Raw genomic sequence first — 20,797 nt, forward strand, 5'->3', positions numbered from 1 at the left:
CCGTTCCCACCATCAAAACATGGATGAATGTTAGACACATTGGGTCAGGTTGTGCTCAGTCACAGCAGCTCTGATCAACCCTCCATCTGACCGTATCATTTAATTCTGCAGTTCCAGTTGTATAATGGCAATAAAGATCCATTCCTTAATTCCTTATTGTACGTTTTTGTCCTGGAACAAACTAGGACAAAACTCTCGCTGTTTGTTTCACAGCATCTGCCACACATCCTCACCCAATCATGCTCCATGAGCTCTCTTGGATGTCGAGTTTGACCAGAAAAAATGTGCTGGTTTTCCTGACTACCAGTAAAACAGGCCCAAACCCATTCCCTCCCGCCTCCCCTCACCACATTGTCTTTTCCAAACACAAATCTTGTTTCCATATTAAAAAAGGCAGCATTTAATGGGCAACCGTCTCTGCAACAAGTGCGTTTAAATGTCTGTGGGACTTTAAATGACATTTCCAAACTCTCTCTTTCTCCCTCTCTGTGCCACACCTCATTGCCAAACTCTTACTGTGAAATGCATAATTACGGAATGAATGTTTCCATTCAAAGCCGAGAGCAATTTATTGCTGTTGTGACTAAGTCAAGGAAAAGTAAATACATTTAACAAAGAGAGTGTGATACTGATCCCTGCCAATTGAGCGCCTTCCATTCCCATAAATACACAATGAAAGAGAGAATGAATGTCACTGGATAATTACCGACGGGTTTGAGAGCCAAACAAGATATAATACATATTTACACAGTTATAAATTATTTTAAAGTAAAAGTAAAAAAGTAGCATCGTTGGTCATTTCGTTCATATCACACGCCTAAAAATGGCTATGCTTAAAATAAGATAAACTCCGGCATGAGAACTTAACTAGTCGAGCCTGATGACTACGGCAACAGCAGCTGTGAGGTTCTGCTGAGGTCAGGACATGTCGTGCATTACTGAGCGATTGCTAAACAGGGGTGGGTGCATGAGAGAAGAATTCATAATTTACAATCAAGCACACTCAAAAACATACACCTCGCAAACACTCAGGCCATAGGCGATCTCTCTACACGCATGCATCCAGTCTCAGGGACCACACAGACATGTTTTAGATAAAGACAGACAAATTAGATGACAGCGTCTCGGGCTAACCACTGCGCTTGCGCTAATTACAGGCTAGCAGTGGATGAAAGAGACAGATGACATGCCCTTATTTGTTTTCTCCTCCCGTGCCCTGAACCAAGTAAACACAGCAATGTTGATGACGCCAAAGGCAGTTGGTACAAGGGGGAAAAAGACACGCAGAGAGCAGAGAACATGGTTGTGGTGTGAGGGTTTGAGATATTTCACAAGGTTTCATTTGACTGTTGCGCACTCAGCAACAATGTTAAGAAAAGGGATATGTACATATAAGTTTATTATTATTAGTAGTAGTAGTAGTGTTATTATTCTACCCACCACACCATCACGACAAACAAACCCCTGTTGTAAACAGAAACTTTTGGCTGGCAACAGATGCCAAGCAAAACAGACCGAGCTCGTCCTGTCTGTTGTGCTTGCAAAACAAAGCTGCTGTTGTGGCCTGATGTAAAGACAAATGTGGGACTGCCGTCTGCTCGATCCGATTAATCTGTCACCTCGAGTTGCAAGTTACATCACACAAAGCCTGGTTGACAACATGCCCGGATCCGACCTGCCACCGACCAGAATGTTGGTTTTTACGATGCCAACTCACCCTTACTAATTAAACCTACTTATTTACAACTTGATGCCACCTTCTCTGAACTGTAATCCACAAACCAGTCCACATGTTGGGCACATGGAATGACATACTGTCTACATTTAAGAATAACATTTTGGAAACCACTAACCATTCCTTTGAGCAAATACAGCTGAACTGCTGACAGCTTTGATGGGAAACCTGCTCAGGTCATGTTTTTGTATTCCTTTTGTTTTCTCATTTCAAACTATTTACTTTTTTCCAGTGCCACTAATTACATGTCCCCGCCCTTACTGTTTGCACCTGTGTCTCCTACTCAGTATATATTCTCACATTGTCACTCCCGTCATTGCAAGTTTGTCTCGGCGCAGTTGTTCCTGCTGTATGTCCTGTTTTGTCTGTTCCCTGACTCTTCCTTTGCCAGTTGATCATGTACTGTTGCCTTTGGACCAATGTTTCATGCACCGACCTTTTGCATTCTCCTCAGTGAGACACTGTTAAACCCCAATCATCAGTCTACTCTTGGCTATTAAACCTGTGAGTTTGTCACATTGACAGAATAAAGAAGCGCAGTGCCATTGTTAATTGTGGACGCCACACTGACAATCTTTACATCGCTCATCTGGGAACGGAGACTTCCATTGTCTCTTAACTCCCCGCCCCACCCCACTGCAGAAATTGGGACGGTTCTGTCAGTGACACAACACAAAGGAAATGTCACCGCTCCCGATATGAAGTGCCAGCAAAACGAAGGTCTCTCTCCTCCTTTTTTATGTGATACTATGCGTCCCCGCAGGGGTGCAACTGGTAGCTGACAACACTGTGGGGTCATCCCAGTTGGGCACAGCATCAACCTAAGTTCCATGGCCCGCGCTGGCCCCTGGTGACCCTCGGGTTTTGATGACAGACTGGGCCTTTTGTGTAGTGGCCCTCTGTCCAGGTGAGGACAAGAGAGGATGACAATAGCAGGAAACATAAAGCTGATGGAGGCTGGGAGACAGCCCAACAGGGTCACGGGTCAAGATGGACAGCTGAGTGATGACTGCAGCTGCGGACACGTGGACCTCCCTCTCTGTCCTTTAGCTATGCTTTCCATGTCAGCTGATGTCCCCTTTGTCTTGGGATAAAGACCTCACTTACTCTCAACAAGTCGAAGAAAAGTAATAAACACGGGCAACAGATGTACTACACCACAGATTCTGGGTGTACAGCTATTATGGTGACACCATCCCCTCATGAGGATGGGCCAACTATGTTCAATGGGAATACAAGGACAGCTGTGAATAATTGCAATTTTAAATACACAAAAAACTATTTTTTTAACAAATGTTAAAAATGTGTGGAAATAAAAAGAATGTTCGCTGTGTAAAAAAGGCTATTACATATCTTTATTACTGTATTACTGACCAATGATTTTGCCACTTCCACTCACATTTTTTTTTTGGCTCTCTCCACTTCAACTATTGTGTTATTATTACTATTATGTTTTAACCTTGTTTAGTTTTACCACCAAAGCCAACCTTAGCGACTGCAAACTACAGCTATGAACACATCCTGAGGTGTCCAACTGTTTCTGATGCCAAAGGTCAATGGCTGTCTTCTTTGCTACCGGCCCACACAGAGAAATGCGAGGAAAAGCTTTGCCAAGTGAGGCACAAACCCTGCTTTGGGTCATAAACACCTCTGCCTGTCTCTCCTCCTTTTCTTCTCCACAGAGGTGAGTTAGGCTTGCACTCTGTTAATCTTTCACTACAGGCCCGCTTGCTTTTACACTGGCCTACTAGAGAACCGAGGAGGGGCATGAAAGAAGGGTAGTAAAGGACAAGAGTGGATAAAAGAGCAGGAAGAAAAGCCATAGAGGGCCAGATGGGCACCTTCACAGTCCATTTATCAAACGCAATGTGGCCCTCCCTTCCCCTCCCCGCTGCTCTCATGTCCTAAACCCCCATGTAATTCTGTAATGATTTTCATTATCATATAATGACCTTACAAAGCCTACAGCAGTTTGCATGGTCAGAACAAAACTCACAGCTGTTCCCTTCAGAGTTTGCTCACTGGCTGTGACAAAGCTTATTTTGTTGTCGAGTTTTTGATTTTCTTTGGTCGCGAGGAGTGACCTCCTGGCTCCACATGGTCGGCATGAGGTCACCTCACTCAGGACGTTCAAGCAGCCGCACTGTACGAATTCAAGAGCGTCACTCCGGGTCTTTTTAAAAAAACAAAAATACACATCTGTGCACAACAAAATATAATTTCCCTCTACACAAAACCGTGCAGATATGATGTACTGTATATTCAAAACTAAACAATTTGAATGCCACCCATTTTGAATCTCTCTCTGTCATTTCCTAATCTAAGCACTCCGTTTCCTGGGCTGTTGCTCTTATTTCTGCACTTCCTGTGTTGCATAGTCAACCTCTGTACTGCGGAATAGTCACACACACACATAATAATCCATCTATTTCCAGCATACTCACGGGGCATTTACCAAAGGGACACGGAAGGGCAGCATCTATCAAAGAATTCACCATGTGCATCAGGAAAACCCAGTTACCAGAAAAGCTCATAAGAATAAAAAAGCCCTCATAACGTTGTTGGCTCTGAGTGAATGAATGGACTGCATCTGCTCGTGGGGCGAGCTGCAGCATCACTCACTCTGAGTGCCTATAAGTCACTTGTGAAGAACCACTGGCCACCAGGTCCAATTCCTCTTTCTTTCTTGCTCGATGGTGCTGAAAATGCCCTGGAGGCAGTAAAAGGCAGCGAGCAGGCCCATGTTTCAGCGCAAAGAATGCTGCTTTAACTGGTGTTTAAGAAACAAAAGTCAGCAAGAAACTTAATCAATCAATGCTGGTTGTTTATGTTTATATGCCTCTTGCAAGAGTCATCAATCACGCCTTTTCTGCTTCCTTTCCATCCTTTTTTCGAGCATTATGAGCTGAATTGAAACCTTGGAAACAAAAGGCAGTATTATGATAAAAGCTTGCCTGTTGCATATTGTGTGGAAACCTAATTAGGAAGCCCGACGGAGGAAAAAAAAAAATCAGCAAAATAAATCAGCAAATTAATTTCAGAAGTCCTATTTTGGTATGTAGCTTATTGAAAATAAACAAAGGTCTGAATACATCTGACAACAGTGAAATGAATTTCCTCAGTGTGTGTCTCATTCTGTAATATACTGTATCTTTAATTCAAAAGCGTGAAATTGTCTCCGAGTATATGCATATAGAAACTTTTTTCCTTCTCCATGAAAAATCTCAGCACGGCAGACGCTTTTCTCTAATCTCTACCAGTCTATCCCACTTAACATTGCACATAGCCATGTGTTTAGTTTTGTGTAAATGCTATCTGTTGACAGCCACTTGACAGGGTGACCCCTGACTGTTTTGTAAGTCAGGGCAGTGAGGATTGGGGGTAGACATATATTGTGTATAACCCCATACACACACACACTATACGTGTGCAAATGTGTGAGAGGCGATATCAGGAGTGCCTGGAGTTCAAACATATTGTGTGGGATGCTTGCCCTCAACCAAAACTAATCTAATCAGTCTTTCACTGCTGATAGATTAAACGTCCGTCTACGCCACCGATGAGAGCTGAGCATTTCCTGTCCTGGTCTGTGATAGCATTAGACGTGGTAACAGTGCATTGTGGGTGGTGGAGGGAACCCGGCACAGCAAGTGATGTTGAGTTTGGGGTGGGTGGGTGTGGTAAGATGGTTTCTAGCTTTCAGCACCTGCAGCTGGAATGCACTATCAGCGCAGGCCCTACATCAGAGTTGTGAGGCGGTGGGCGTCAACACAGCAAAGCAAAGGTGTGTGGAAACAGGCTGTTTACAAGGCTCATCTGGATGCGGCAGAGCTAAGGGTCAACTAGAGGGGACAACCCTAAAGCGGAGGGGTGGCATGGGAAGACGAGGGCTGCAACAATACAGGAAGTACACATCTTGCTTTCTTACCCTTAATTGAGAATAACAAACCACCAAAATAAAATATTTTTCAGGTTTCTACATCATAGATTAATGCTTTGATTGTGCTCAAAGTGAAATCCATCTTCTTTATTTTTCTTCCTTCTTTGCTGCCTCTTTTTGCCGCTGCTCTTCAACTAGAGGGGGACAACCCAAAGCGGAGGGGTGGCATGGAAAGACGAGGTTGAAGGCGTCAGAGAGGGCACATGAGAGTAATTTGCATATACATTTTGGGGGTGGAATAGGGACCGGTGTGTTGTGGTTTCATATTGGATTGGATGTATAAAGGAAGGGTGCACAGGACGTGGAGTACACACAGTTTTCAAAATTTCAGAAGTTATTGGCGTACGCACTTCAAAGTTTGCGAGTGCGCCATATTTCAGTATGAAAGCTGCGCACTCTTTTATACATGAGGGCCCTGGTCTGTGGATTCTGCCTCTGGCACTTTTTGCTTTCTCTTGGCTCTGGATCATGTCTGATCCAAAGTTTGAGTGTGTGTGTGTGTGTGTGTGCGTGTGTGTATGCACACTCCTGTGTGAGACACTAAGGTCAAACCTGTTGATAAAGACAATAAGCAGTAAAAACATATGCAACTTTGGTGTTCACATGCATACTCATGTTTATGTGTGCTTGCTAGTAGTAGGGGGGGGGAGTGTCAGAGAGCATGAACAGCTAAAATAACACATTGTGTTTGCGCGTGTGTGTGTGTATGTGTGTGCGCGCGCGCACACGTGTGTGTCTGTGTGGGGGGCCTTCTTTATCGGAATGAATGGTCGCTGTTCTCAACCCTGTGCTCTCTGCCCTTATCTGGAAGGAAGGAAGTGACTGAGCTTATCCATGACACACGTGTCGTTGTGATAGCTGTGATAGCTGCCAGGGCCAAGGACCACAAACAAATATCAACTCCACCAATGCGTATCTGGGGGATTCACTTCTGCTGCTTTGTAGGATTCACTGTCCACGCGTGCTGACTGAAATCAGGACTAATGTGACGATGCATGATTAGCGTATTGTTTCATGTGATCGCAGCTCCTCTGTTTTAGCACTGGGACCGAAGTTCTGGCAATTCAAGAAATGTGTGTGTATCAGAGTTTTCATTTTCCTCTGTGAGGGTATAAAATGTACTTGTTATGCCTATGCATTACTTACAGTGTTGGTCATTCACCCCTGTGACAACAGAGTGGTTAAATCATCTGGTATAAAATAAGTAATATCTGAGTAACACCAACTTTCTGCTGCATATTACCATCAGAATCAGTATCAGGCTCTGGATACTTTATTAATTGGGTCATCATTTTCAGTCAGTTTAATTTAATTTAATGGCAGTTTTAACAAATACCACTTCATGGCACATACAGAAACTCAAAATGTTCTACATGCAGCATGTTTTATGAGGGTGTTTGCTTTGGGTAAACCATGACAACTAAAGAAGAAACTCACAAATACACACAATTCTCCATGCAGCTAACCGCAAACTACATGATGACACATCTGTGTAAATAAAAAAAAAAAAAGGGGGCAATTTTATATTTTTAGCAGAATGGCTTAATTTGTGTGTGTGATGGGTGGGAATGTGCCTGCGCGCTCTCGTTTCAGAGTGTATCACGCTGCTGTCATTATTTATTTCTGAAGTCCAAAGGGAGGGAAGTATGTTAGGATTGCAGTGGGTTACCTGTCTCTCCATGTCTGTCTTTGCTGGTGTCTATCTGTCAAGGCGGACAGCAGGGTTTCAGCCATCTCCCTCCGTCCCTCGCCTGCCCTGCCCTCCTCCTCCTCCACTGACGCCAGGAAGAGCATAGTCTGAAAAGGAGAAGCAAAAAAAAAAAAAAACAGCACATCCCTTAGAACTTTATGAACAGGCTTATGGATGACAATACAACCTGGACGACGCTTTTCATTTCTCGTGAAGTCGCTAACATGCTCTTGGTTGTTTTACCTCCAACTATGAAACTGAGAAGAGAGACTACACCTCAAGCAGCTCTCTCCATCCTTGAGCTTTTGTCCTTATTTCAGAAATGACACAGCTCTGAGCAAGGATTCCATTACAACATCCCTGGGATAGAGACATACAGTAAGTCTCGTATAAAGTCAGTTTCACATCAGAGGACGGGCAAATTACACCCAATATTAGAGTGTGAGTCAATTAATCACGTACTGCACAGCAGAGTGTAATGTGCGAGTATCCCCCTGTTGAACATGAATTACAGGCCAGCTTAAAGTGTGACGTGGCACATCAGTGCTAAACTGAGACATCCTAGCAAACCTTCGCCTCCAAGTCCTCTGTAGCCTCTAAGCTGGTTGAGAGGGAGTCAAATGAAAAAGGATCTGGCAGCCCAAATTAAATGCACTCAAATCCCTCTTTCCTCTTACCATCTCCCTCTTCTGCTCTACCCTTCACAAACTCTCTTCCTCTCTGAATATCCTTAAATCCCCCCCCCCCTTCTCCCAGTGTTCAAGACGTGATGGATCTGTAACTCTGACTGACTCTGACGCCTTGTTAAGAACAGTCTCTTCCTGTCACATCTCCCCGGCGAGCGTGTTCATTTCTTCCCATTAACAGTCACTCACCTCCCCAGTCATCCAACCATCTTTTCAAAAAACCCACAATGTAAAGGAACCTTCATTTCTTCTCCTCTGCCTCTTTTCTAATCCCTTTCTGACAATCCACCTGTCTGTCTTAATTCAAGTGAAGATAGGTTTGACTGTCTGTGTTTGTACACGTTTTTTCCAAAGGCGCGGAGTGTGATTTGCCGACAGGGTAATATGCTTACTTCCTCCACACCACACAGGACAGGTGTCAAAACATATGGCAATGTGTGACAGATTACACCTGATTCAGAGAAGACACCAAAGATTACGGTGACCGGGAGGTAGAAGGGTCAGCTGTCTGCCTATGGAAACTGTACCGTTCAGTTTGGATCAAACCCCACCCCTCCAGCGATGAGTGACAGGCTAAGAAAGTGCCAGAAAGTGCATTCAGAGTGTATCAACATCTCAGCCGATGGATATCATACTGTCGCGCTGGTCGTGGAGCACAGTTTTCCAGGGTTCAAGCACAGCACGGAAGAGCAAGTGATTCGTTCACTGAATCCGAAGAAGCTCTCACAGGATCCTAAGCTCGCTTCAGCTCTTCACCGAGGAGGCTTGGGTTCCCTTTTTTGTGTTCGAAATTCAACCATCCCAACTCAGAAATGGTGAAACTGCAAAGTGTGAATGTGATCTATCCTCTCAAAAGTAAGCACGTCTTTGCATGTTAGTGTGTGTGTGTGTGCGTGTATAGTCTTCTGTTTAGAAGACCTGGTGCTGAGAGAGATCTTCAGGTCTAGCCCCAGGCTGATCCCTCGGCCATTTAGACACCCCACTGGTTGTTTACTGGTCAAGCCCAGCCTCTGTCAGCTATGCCCAGACCACAGACCTTTGTCTCGGGGCTTGTATTAGCACTAATCAGCCCCTTCTTTCCTCCTATTTACCTCTTGATGACAGTAGCTGTCCTCGGTGTCCACCTCTCTGTGCCTGATGCTGACCACAGATGTCCTCCTGACCCAGGCCACATCTTGAGGTGAACAAGAGGACAAGGAGGACTCCAGTGCCCCATTGCGGGTCCCCAGGCCCCAAACTCAACATTGTCTATTTTACTACAGATAGGCATAAACATTGCTGGCCCTGTGCAGAACCAGGGTAGGTAAACAAACACACAGCCAAGCTATGGTGATATTGTGGTTGGTGGAGAGTTGGAGTGATGATAGCGTTCCAAGTATAGGTTGGCTGGAGGGCAGCCTGGGGCGGCTCACTAACACCTCAAGCCAGGACTATATCTTAACACCAACAAGCATCTGTCTATTCTTTCACATAACAACATGTCACTCATTCAGCACAGAATAACATAAAGGAGGGTGTGTTGCTGCACACAGAGCAATATGGTGTACATGCCTTTAAACTACATATAATAACTGTCTCGGCACACAAAATAGCTAAGGAACAAGCGCTCAAAGGGAGAGAGGTTAGAGGGGGAAAACATGGATACAGAACTGAAGGTTTACACTCTAAAACCAGAGCTACTAGCTAAAAAGTGTCTAAGAAACTATTAACACCCTATGAAATGTTTTTTGCTGACTTCAGACCAGTTTCTTCAAGGAACCCAGATTACCCTGCAACTCAGCATCACTACCTTAAACCTTAACCTTAACCTTAACTACCTTAAATCTGCTTCCCAATATATACCACAGGGAGGTGATTTTGGACCAGAAAAATCAAAAGAACCCATATTAATGAATGGATAATTACCCCAAAAAGCATCACTTAACACTTCCTATGTTTTGGCCAGTGATGTTAGTTAGCTACCATGGTGCCTCCCCTTACAAAAATAGGTGAGTCAGTCAGACTTCCACACTCATCTCTATGACACTAGCATGTGTAACAAGTCCAGCAACAGACCAGCACATCCTCTTTGTGTGCCCATATGGATGTAGGCGTGGGCCCAACTGTAAGCTGTTCTATGGTGTTTGACAGTTAAACCACCACCAGGGCCATTCACTCAAAATAAAATAACAACTTAAAACCAAAAATTGCATTTGCTGCATTTAGAGGCCAGTCTCAACTGAGTTACTCTACAGAGAGTGAGATATTTAAAAAAACGATAATCCATTTCAGCTGCAGGAGACACTGTCAACCTTCTGGTCTTCTGGAACAAATTGTGTCATATGGATCTTTAAATCCAAATGGACTTTGCTATTTGGTACAGATCAGGGGTCTGCAACCTGTGGCTCTTCAGCCACTCTGCAGTGGCTCCTTGTAGCTTTCAAGGCGATCAAGGTGCCAAATAAAAGTGTTTTAATGTGTTGTGCATCACAGCCAACGTCGATGTAAAAGGCAATATTAGTACACATTTGGATGTCCTGTCCATCTTTGCATCCACAGACCTTTGCATGAACAACATGCAATCCACATATTTGCTTAATTTATTTCAAAGTGGGTTCATTTGCGGCAAATAAATTAATTTGCCATGTTTTTGCTCGACTTATAATAAGAGGTTGTGTATAAACTGAACATTTTGTAGTTCTTAAATTTCATAAATTGTTTTTTTGTTTTTTTTGTGGGTTTTTTGCGGCTCCACATGAATTTTATTTGGGTAGAGAGGCGACAAAAATGGCTCTTTTCATCCTAAAGGTTGCAGACCCCTGGTACAGATGATGTTTGTAAGGAATGATTCACAGACAACAGTTTCTATACTCAACAATGTCAAATGTGTTGGGGAAAAAACAAGCTCAAGACTTCAAGTGATGAAAAAAATTATTTCATCATATTTAATGCTGGTAATTACCAGGTAGTGACTGAACTCTTATTTTGTATATTTATACAATGAATCATGTACAACTTTTCCAGCATTGCATGCTGCCATTCCACCCAGCTTTGACTCCCCCCCTTACACACCAACAAAACTACCACATTGGTATCTCAAGCTCTTTATGTCTATATTTCCATGGTTCTCCACCGATGTTTGTCACAGTTAGAACTGAGCTGCTCTGACATCTGATTTTATCAGTCTTAGGGAGTGGGACTTTGGCAGACTCTTAGCTGTCTCAATCCCCCCTCTCCTCTCTAATACAAGAAACCAATATCATCTCGTCTGCTGGTGGAAAAGGGCACCTTGCTCAGTGTAATGGATATCTTCTGTTCACAGATATAAACAACATGGGAGCTGCGATCCTGCCATGGCCACTTCCAGTCTGTGTCTGTTTGCTACATGCCAACTCTGACTTACTTTATTCTTTTGGTGGTGGCAGCTCTCCCCAAGTGGAAAAAAATATATTAGCCCAGGAGGAAATAAAAGCCCAGACTGCATTTGCCTTTATAAGTGTATGTGTGCTTGTTGTCTTCCTGCTGCCACGTGGTCAGCCACGGCTTAAAATGTATGAATATATGGAATTAAATTTGCTCAATTTCCTTTATGATAAATTGGCTGATTGTGTGTGTGTGTGTGTTTGAACATTCACAGTGAAGTAAACATTGTTTGTTCTGAGCAGACAAAGAAGCATAGTCTTGGATATAATAACAAGGAAGCTATGAAGAGCACGTGCAAGTGCATCCTTACGTCTTTTGAGTCAACTGTAAAACATTTACTTTTGTAACTTTCACAGCACTGACTTAAAAAAAAATATATATATAATAAAAATACTAACCAAAACTAATTTTATTGCGAATCCAATAATAATAATAAAGGAAAGCAAACCAAGCTAAGTAAACAGCCTCCTTATAAATACTTATTAGGCACATGATCCAGCAGCTCTGTAAAATGTATACACAGAAGAAACTATTCTTTTTATTCAAAGTCTTTTAAATAAGATTATTCAGATTATTCAATCTAAAGACCCCGAATTTGACTTTGTGTCTGTGTGCATTTGTGTGTGGTTGCGAGAATGTCTTCTTCGCCATCTCCTTGGCGACTGAAACCAAGGCCTTTCTGCCTGATTGACCCTTGCAAGGTTGCAGGCACCATCAATTATGTCAGCCAGTAAAATAGGCTTTGCTACACACAGCAGATTATATGGAGTGTAAAACATTAGAAAAATGTGTCTGAAACATTAGAGTAACATGTTTAAAGTGACAAAGACTTCGGGGGTGGGGCGGAACCTCCCAAAAAGGGAAGACCCCTGACAAGTGATTTTGTTTGAAGGCATTGTATCACACACAAGTGGGCAGGGATGCTTTCTATGGCCCCAACGGCTGTCCATCTTCTAGGCAGAATACAAGCGGGATAGAAGGACATATGCTTTCCACAGGGTCAAATGAAGCAGAACTCGGAAGCTTTTGTTCTGCTCCCTTTTTGGTGGCAAGAAGAAAAGGAAAATCTGTTGATGGGTCGTAGTCCAGTGGGCCCACGAATATCACATAAAAATTCACTGGTCGGTTTCTTGCACGGCTTTTGTCTCCATCTCATGATAAGGAGTGTGGATTCAGTTTGCCTTAATGGCTAAACCACATAGTTCTTTGTCTGAATGAGCTCTCCAGCAGGCTGGGACAACACACACACACACACACACACACACACACACAAACTCCTCACTGGCCTGGCAAGAATGCATCATCAATCCATCACGAGAAAGCCTGGAGAGGTGCTTTGACTAATTCAAGACAACGAAGACAGAGCTGGACAGAGATGTCTGTGATGAGCGTGACACTAAAGCACCTTCTACTCTGTTAAAACTCCCTTTCTCTCTTTCAGTATATGAAAGCCGAGTCTAGATTTTAGCTAGATAGCAGATTGCGATCAGCACCTCACTCTCCTGCCAGTAAAAAGCTTTTTGCTGACTGGGGCCAAAGCCAGCCCCGGAGTTACAGCGTTACGCACACCACACCATACTTCAGGTCTTCAGCGAAAAAAAAAAAAAAAAAAAAAATGCTAAACCAATAAAATGGGTTTCCATCCATCTAGACACACTCACATAGAGCAGTTTTGTTTCATTACGTAGGGGGGGAGGTAGGGGTTGCCTGCAGGGGCTGAACTGTTAAAGTTTTGATTGACTACAAAAAGTTTGAAGGGTAGTGATTCTCTTGTGTGTCTGCATCTGGATGGAGGACGCTACGGTAAAAGTAAACAAGCTGTTGTAGTGACTCGTCTGACATTAAAAACATAGATGAAAACTATGGGTGCATTCGCACCGGCCCCTTCTTAACCAAACCCTATAGTTTGTTTGCCCGGAAAGTCCGGATCGTTTGGAAGAAGCGAACTCTGGTCCGCCTTTAAAACACGTAGGTCTCAGTTCGCTTCAAATGAACCGATTGCATGCAGGAAGCGGACAACGATGCAGGGCATTGTGGGCGAACACAACCGAAACATAGGCGCGTGTAGATCGATAGTCAGAAGAGAAGGTAGACGTGGCGTGAGAACGAGTAGAAAGCCCTTAGAAATATGGTCAGACGGAAAATATATCACAAGTGCTTGCAAGAACCCACAAGAACAACTAACTTTTTAAACTATAGCGGGTTAGCGGGGTCTCCTTCAGTAATTCTTGACGCAGCGCCACCTCAGGCGAGGAGGGGGATACTAATAATATTAGTTAGTATAGTATTAACATCCTATATTATAGAGTATAGCAGACTAGTTGTGAAAATGACGTAAATCTAACATTACACAGATTGAGATCTCAGTGACAGACAATGTTTAAGATGATTCATAAACAAGGGTCAACATTTTACATTGGATTTGTTTGCTAGAGATAGTGTGATTTGCCCAATTTATTACCAAGGATTGAGATTGATCAATTAATTTATTTTCTGTTGCACCATTTTACATCAAATCCTAGGACAGACTATTTAAACAACTATACGTAAGTTAAATCTGCCGCTTCTCCATAGATATAGCCCTTTTGCCTTAAACAATTCTCTCCACGCTGGGTGGCTACCCCTTAATAGACAATGGCACACACCATGAAGCAGTAACATATAAGTGGATTATGGACTCCCATTCTCTATAAAATGCCGTCTACAACAATCTGGCACAAGAAGTCACAAGCACATGTTCAACGCAAAATATCTTCGCTCTCACAAGATATTCCTCTGTGGAGTATATGAATATAATCTAATTAACTAAATGGGGAATACACTAGATGTCAGATAGATTTACATCTTTATCTGATATTTATAATGAACCAAAAAAAAAACCTATGTTGTATTATATCTTGATCTTTTCATATTTTTTCACTTATCATTTGCATTTGTACAGTAGGTTTATCAGTCATCATATCACATCATGTCAGATGAGTATCTGAACCCAGGCCATGAGGAAACAATCTGAACTTAAAATAATTAACTATAAAAGGAAAACAAAAACACTGAAGGGAAAACCGTACAATACCACGTGTATAATATCTGTTATAAATAAAATGTATGGCATTAACAAGGTATTTTATCTTGGATGTTGTTTTAAAGAACTTACATTTTACTTCACTTTTTTTCAATAACAATATGGGTATTAGGGTGTTTATCTACGATGTTGTAAAGATTGAACTTTTTTTAATATCTGATACTGATGAGGCATTATGTTAAGTCTCTCTACACAATGTGTTTTTGTTATGTGCATAATGTGTATTTGTGATTGCCCCCCCCCACCCAGGGAGGCTGATGAGAGCACCTAAAGGGTGTTTATGAGACTGTTAGCCAGGAAAGGATGCCGCCCGGTAGCTTATACCCAAATAAAAGAGTCATTTATTACATCCAACATGACCCTCTCATTACGCACAAATAGAAATTAATGAGCACTATATTGGGTGCTCCCAGTGGAGTGAGGCGGGGCCTGCTAAAGGACTAGTGTTAATTATGCTGTCCTACATCTCACCCATTTAACACCACCTATCAGATCGCTCTATCTGCAAGGGATTGGGAAGGAAAGATAGGGAGGCTGGAAGTGTTTCACAACCTGGAAGGCCAGTCGGTGCATCATCAAGCAAAATCTGAATGAAAAATCTGCTCCAAGAATAATTGTTAAACCAGCCGTGATTATCGCCATCAGTTGTTTATAATAGTTGTTACTAAAATTGAAAGTTCCAAGGTGAATTACACATAAAAGGAAAATGTACATTACCAGAGATCGGTAAAGGTGCACGAGGAAAAAAGGAAAAGGAACAGTTTGCATGACTCCAGTCCCATCCCCTTGTCTCCAGCCTCAGCTTTTCTTTTGGTTCACCTTCACAATCTCAACTTAAATCTTAATCGTTATCTCACCATTCCACTCATCTCTGAAAATAACACACCTCCATGTTTTTTTTTCTCCGTTGCACCTCCTCCACCTTCCCCAAAGAAATCACACAATCATCATCAACAATCTTACCCCCCCGTATATCTTCCTCCTTTTTGTATTTCTTAAAGCAAATCAAACCATTTTACACCGTCTTCCCGTCAGTATCAAGTCATTCTTCGTCTTAATTGTTTTCAAAGACAGATTTGTGTACCTCAGAAGCCCCGACACAAAAGCTGCTGCAGTTATTTTGAAGCATTAGACAGGTGTTGTGGAATTAAGCAGTTGCCATTTTTTTTTTCTGCACCACTTGAAAGATTTGATCAAAAAGCTGATTATGGATCAAAGCTTAATCGCATTGGAGACCTAAAGCCTAAGCCTTAATCAAAGACACGTGAAGTGTAATTCAGTATCCCAGTGATATTTGACCTTTTTTTGTGCCGTGTTTTATCGAGATAATTTTACACTTGAGGTTTTTGACCGGTTATTACGAACAAAAAAACCTCAATAACGTCAGGTTATTGATATTATTATAAACCATTTGTGTTCCTAATCAGATTTTTTTTGGGTCACTTTGAGGATCTTGCAGTTGGCGGTGGACTGCTTTCATTTTCATTAATAACTTTATTTATTGTTTCGCTGCGTGGGTGATAGGAAGCCGTCAGAGACTGCAGCTGTGATAAGGGATTGTACAAATAAATGTGAAATGAATATGAGTTGACCTGCAGATAAACAATAATAAGGATATGAACCAGAGGAGCCGAGGAGATACACATGATTTTATATTATTTGTTATTTGTGCACAAAGGCTCAGAAGGTTCTCTTCTTACTCATACTGCAGATTCAACACAACTTCCGTATGTGCATTTCTGAACTTAATCAATATTGAACAAGTGATAGACAAGCTATTATGTACTCTTAAAACACGACACTCACTGAACAGGACTTTAAGTGACAAAACGATTTGTTTTCTTGTGTCTGTTGCAATCCATATTGACAATTATTCCCCAAAAAAACGAAAATAATTACACTTGTATCAAAGTAGTGGAACAAGTGCTGGTTAGTGTGTTTACAGTCAGCTATAAGAGGAGCATGTTTATAAGATGCTCTGAAATCTCTCTTCAATCTTTTTTATACTTTTTACACCATCAAGGCACTTTTCGGCACACACACGCACACGCACACACACACACACACACACACACACACACACACAAACGCATGATCCTTCCTCACATCACTCTGGCTGTGTTGGTATGACACAGGAAGAAGCTGGGCCCCTGCAGCCAAGCCCGCCGTCCTCACTGAATGCGATTAATCTGAGCAGTGATTTATCTGGGCTGCCCCATAATTCCTCTTTACTATTTTATTGGATGTTATCTCTCCTCCTCTGAAGGCTTATCTTGCTGATCAGGGCCAAGGAAGACGAGAGGGAGAGGAAGAGGAGGGGGTGGCCACGAGGAGAGGGAGAGAAATCAAACCAAATCCATACAGAGGTAAGTAAATGAATAAGTAAATAAATAAGTAAATAAATAAATACAGGGATTGAGGGAGCTGCTAAGCGGATCAGGCAGATCAGTCTCTGTAAAGTGCTCATTTGTTTTCTAAGAAGACGAGACAAGCCGCCTTCAAAGCCCGCTGACACAGTAAAAACGCTGTCAACATCACAATTTGCAGACAAACAAAATAAATTATCCAAACCACCGACAATAAAACTCCCCAACCCCTCACTGTAAAAGAAAAAAAAAAAACGAGGTGTCCTTCAATCACGTCTACACACACAAAATCAAAATTAGAGCGATTTATCAATGAGCTCATCCTCGTTTCATTTGCAGTTTCCCGCGTTGTGACATGATGTCGATAACGGCTACGCTCATCTAACACGTTCCAAATTCAGCCTTACACGTCGTGAAAAGTTGCCCAGGTCTGAGTCTGTTGTAGGAGTTAAAAAAAAAAAAAAAAAAAAAAATGCAACAGTCATTCCCCACGTTCAGGGAAAGAGAGCTACATCCTGTGACTGAGAAATAATTAAATACTTATAGGAGGAGATAATTTCAATCATTTTAAATGAGATAGTGCTCCACAAGGTATTGTACTGAAGAAAGATAAAATAAACTGGCACGCCATGAAAGGTGACAACACAAGGAATTATGATTGGCAGCGTGCATGCATATACTCTGCATGCGCATATCTGTGCTCATTTCAGTGAGTCACTTTTATTCTACTTTGTCAAAATTGAAAATAGCTGAATATTGATGCATTGCAATATTTTGTAGCTTCAGAATAAATGCATGAAAGGAGATTTCAAGTGCTGTAAGACTCCAAGTGTTACTTCAGTATCTTTTAAACTTCCACAGCATGTTTACTAGTGTGTCTATGCCCGTATACTTTTTGTGTTTTTGTGTCTTTGTTAACGTATAGTATATAAACACCATGCAGCCAAGGAGTGACAGGGTTAAAACCTGCTTCGGAGCTCTATTTTCCCACGTCTGGTGTACAGCGATGTTGCACTGAGATTCTGTCATAGAAAAATCTCTGTGGGATTCCATTCACTACTAGTGTACATCTTTAGGTACAAAGCTGTGGGCTGCACTGGCTCCAGGTAACATAAACGCTCCCTTCAAGCCACCGCGTATCTGCCCAAGAAAATTCTCCAAAGGGCTTTAAGCATTTACGCAGAACACTATCAGGCACTGCTGAAAATTCAGCTTACCCTGTTGAATAGGGACTTCAAAGAGAATCGAAAATACCTTTGCACTGCTACTTTCCCCCCCCCCCCCTCCTTCGCCGTCTCTTCCTGCTTCTTTTCATTTTATATTTCACACAACACAAGCCGCTGCATGATGTAAAATGTATTATCAGCCATATACTTCCTATTTAAATGAATAATAACAATAATCTTTGAGTAATTTCGCTTTTATACAGCGCCGTCTAAATAGGGCAAAGCAAGCCAGCTAATATATAGAGCTGTAGGTAAACAAGGCCGTGCGATAATGAACGTGTGGCTTAGGCCTCTAGTCTTTGTGGTGTGATAAGGAAAAACAGCTGCTCGTATCCAGGTATATTGACTGTCAATGAGGGATAAACTACTGTGCAGCTGCACATATAATTCCTTCACTCGCACTTCATGTGGACACACTGCTCACACACATGAGGACACATGGATTAACATGCATACACACAACGCAAAAAACTCAACTGCAAAGAATTAGAATATAATAAATGCGTGTGCCTATATTCACAGTGTGGAGCTTGAAATGCACAACAATGTGTTGCATGAACACAGTGTGATTTAATGTAAGAGATAATAAATGGCTCCATAATGAGCAATAAAAATGGTCTTTAAACAGTTTACTGCTTAGTTCACACTTATAATTAATCTGGGTTCCATGTGCGCATATAAAGTGGGTATAAAACTGAGCGCAAGGAAAATAGTGAGCAAGAGAGAAAAATGACTTCTGGTAAACATGTGCAGCATTGTTCCAATACGGTCTAGCTTTCCACACGTGTGCTGTCTTTCCCCCCCTCCTCACACGGACCAGCAGGGCTTACTCTCCAAATAATACATTTTAAAAAATTGCTCCCTGAAATTATTTACAGCGCAAAAGCACAACAGAAACCATAACATTTATAATGTTTTACAAAGCCATCAAATAAGTGGAGAGGGGATTAATTGCCCCAGCCCGACCTTAAAAATAATTATTTTGAGCGGTGCAACTCTAAACTCCAATGAAATTGATACACTTTGATAATTAGATTCTTGGCACTGACCCGCTGAAGTCAATAAAGGTTATTAAGGCCAATTGCTGTCTAAACGCATTACGGGCAGGGTAAACTGTCCGTCAGAGGCCCCTGCTACTCCAGCGCCAATATGATAATCCATTCTCCGTCCTGGGGGTTTCTTCCCTAGCGCCTGTGTCTCCACTCTGCCATACAAAACCAGATTGGATTCGCTTAACCTTTCCAGGACTTTGATCAAATGAGCTCACACAGCAATAACATTTACATTGACCCCCCCCCCCCACCTCCTCCCCAACACACACAACCCCTTTTTTTTTCTCTCTTTCTCCTTCTGTCTCTCCCTACAGTCTCGCCCCTAAAACTCACAATCCCTCCCTCCTCCACTGCCCCCCTGAGAACCCACCCTCCATGCGCTCAGGTCAATAACCTAATCAGCTATCGATGGTGACCAGGCCAGGGTGTGTACAGTTGCAGTGTAACCCCCTCCTCCGCAGGCCAGAGTGTTCCTGCAGACTTATATTAACGCGAGGGGAGAAGATGATACGGTCACCGCGCATATCCTCGCACACGCATGCACACACACACACCTCACACACACACACACAGGTATGTGAGCAACCTTCTGTTATAAATCAGAGGAGGTATAGTTTGTCACACAATAAGGAAAACAAGAGTGTACTGTATGTGTGTGTGTGTGTGTGTGTGTGTGTGTGTGTGTGTGTGTGTGTGTGTGTGTGTGTGTGAGTGTGTGTGTGTGTGTGTGTGTGTGTGTGTGTGTGTGTGTGTGCGTGTGCGTGTGCAAACCATTGGAAAACAGGGAGTGACAGGCTGGGTGAACAGAGAAGAGGAAGACATGGCCCCATACTACTTCCTGTTTTGTACATCTTGAATTATACAAATGTATCCAACGGAGTGGATCCCATTTATTATGAAAGTAGATTAATTTCCTTGATATATGTTGAAAAGATTTCCATCTACAAGGCTCGTTCTCCTGTCAAATATGGAGGAAAGTGTGAGGTAGAGACAGAGATGGCAAGAGAGAGAGAGAGAGAGGGGGTGAGAAGAAGAGAAAGAAAGAACATAAAGAGAGAGAGGTACAGGGAGACTGAGTGTACAGAAATCTCTTTGCAGCTGCGGTGGCTTTTGAAGTCGCTAGATGAGCAGCCACAGAAGTCAGGAAAGTGACAAATTAGGGAAAAAGCTGTACTGTGCAAGCAGAGCTGCTAAATCAATTAAAGTCATGCCGAGTGCATACATTAACATCACGCGCACGCACACACAGACACACAGAGACATGCACACAGGACAGGAGAAAAAAAATAAATAAGAGGAAGACGTGCTCATGGGCTGTTGCTGTCGCTTCTCCCCCACAATGAAAAGAGGAAAGATAAAAAAAAAAAAATACCACACCAGTATTTAAAATATTCTGCATAAAGCCAAGTCTCTCCGTCTATTGTCAGTCAGACGGAAGCGATTCATTGTTGCTAGTTTATGGAAATGTCACAATTGTATGATATCCGTGATAGCAGAGTCCTGAGGGAACATCAGGTGGAAGAACCAGGAAACGTCAAGCGCCGCGGATCACAAGTGAATACAAACCCTTTGAGTTAATGTCCTTTTTTTTTTCCACGCGCCGAAAAAAAACAACCTT

At 42.5% G+C, this 20,797-nt stretch overlaps 1 protein-coding gene across 1 annotated transcript in view; it reads right to left on the reverse strand.

The window, feature by feature from the left end:
* fto (FTO alpha-ketoglutarate dependent dioxygenase) overlaps window positions 1-20,797 on the reverse strand; it is a 120,916-nt gene that overhangs the window by 58,392 nt on the left and 41,727 nt on the right. The window contains exon 8 of the mRNA XM_083901248.1: window positions 7,345-7,472. Within this exon, the coding sequence (XP_083757374.1) occupies window positions 7,345-7,472 (128 nt within the window). The remainder of the gene's footprint in view (window positions 1-7,344; window positions 7,473-20,797) is intronic.

Source organism: Microchirus variegatus (assembly GCF_963457635.1).
Source record: "Microchirus variegatus genome assembly, chromosome: 14".
Taxonomy (NCBI): Eukaryota; Metazoa; Chordata; class Actinopteri; order Pleuronectiformes; family Soleidae; genus Microchirus; species Microchirus variegatus.